This window comes from Frankliniella occidentalis, unplaced genomic scaffold (genome assembly GCF_000697945.3).
Source record: "Frankliniella occidentalis isolate FOCC.00 unplaced genomic scaffold, Focc_3.1 Scaffold184, whole genome shotgun sequence".
Lineage (NCBI taxonomy): Eukaryota > Metazoa > Arthropoda > Insecta > Thysanoptera > Thripidae > Frankliniella > Frankliniella occidentalis.
Genome location: NW_026267310.1, coordinates 576,083 through 577,402, shown reverse-complemented (window position 1 = coordinate 577,402; position 1,320 = coordinate 576,083). Strand labels below are relative to the sequence as shown.

At 64.8% G+C, this 1,320-nt stretch overlaps 1 protein-coding gene across 1 annotated transcript; it reads left to right on the top strand.

Moving 5' to 3' along the window:
* The first annotated feature begins 487 nt into the window (after positions 1 to 487).
* Positions 488 to 992, top strand: LOC127750404 (uncharacterized). The gene is made up of 2 exons (XM_052272034.1): positions 488 to 616; positions 727 to 992. Exons 1-2 carry the CDS (start codon positions 547 to 549, stop codon positions 975 to 977), a joined length of 321 nt encoding a protein of 106 aa, XP_052127994.1. The 5' UTR covers positions 488 to 546; the 3' UTR covers positions 978 to 992.
* The last annotated feature ends 328 nt before the right edge of the window (positions 993 to 1,320 follow it).

Genomic DNA, 1,320 nt, shown 5'->3' with positions numbered 1-1,320 from the left:
CGCGTGACAGGCCTGCCGACCCGACCCGCACCGGGCGCCCCCCAGCGCTGCGCTGCGCCTGCACCTCCGGGACGTTCAGCGGGATGACTCCGAGCCGAGATGAGTTTCGAGAGTTGCAGCAGCTGGCTATCCCATGGGGAGGGAGAGGGAGGGAGGGGGGGGGGAGGACTTGGTCACGTTGTGGGTACACGCGCCCTCGCCGTCGTGCTGTGCGTCGAACGCCGCTTGCGGCGGATGGAAAGAGCGGGGAGGAGTAACACTTTGCTTTGGAGTACGGGCGTGGGACATTATCGCGGAGGAATTGAGAACTGAAACACACCTCTACATCATTGTCCAGTCCCTGATCCAGGATTGGCCCGCCGTTGCCGTTGGAGGGGAGGGGTGCGTGCGTAGGTGCCCCCGCGGGGGACACGGCACCCCACCCACCCCGTCCAGGCTCCGGCTCCGCACGGCTCCGCCCCACCCCACCGCGCGCACCCGGCCGACGCAACGCATAAAAGGGGTCCGCGCGAGCAGACGCCCCTCCAGTACCTGGACGTGCACGTCATGGGGACCATGGCCTCCTACCAGTTGAGCCGAGCCGGCCTCCTGCTGGCCCTATGCGCCGTCTGCTTCGGTGAGTCTGGGGTCTCTGCCGCCGTCTGCTGGCGTTGAGCGGCCCCGGCCCCTGCTACGGCCACTCTTCTCACACCCGGCACCGCGGCTGCGGCCCGGCTCTTCCGCCAGGTCTGCACGGCACTCGCGGCCGGCCCGCCCCCATGCTGCTCGAGGCGGAGCAGGCCCCCGACGCGGAGGACGCGGCGCTACAAATGGAGCTGCAGACGCTGATGAACCTGTTCCAGGCCAAAGGGAAGCGCGGCCAGGATCTCGCCGAGAAGGTAAGACAAACGACGGCACGTTATTCGATCAGATGCAGGGCTCGTCGTGATGTGTGGTACCTGGAGACAAGAGTATTCGGGAGATGGGGTACTTTGTGATGTGGGGCGTGGGGTATTTTGTAATGCGGGCTGCAAGGAGCGTTGAGATTCCCTGTAGAACTGGTACGGCGCAAAAATTACGAAATTGCTCATGACAGTCATCCAACTCACCCAAACTACTCTACAACTGCAGATACAAATAGTGTTTATTGTGTCTAGGCTGTAGGCGGGGAGGTGCCGATCACTATGGCGGCCACGTATCGAGGTCTCGTCCGATCCCGACGATAGGCCCGCGCTCCCCCCACCGGGGGCCCGTGAGGCTGAGGGGGCGCGCGCGAGGGAGGCCTCTGGTCCGGATTAAGATTGAAGGCCCACGCGTGAGGCGACTCTGATAGGGGCTGGG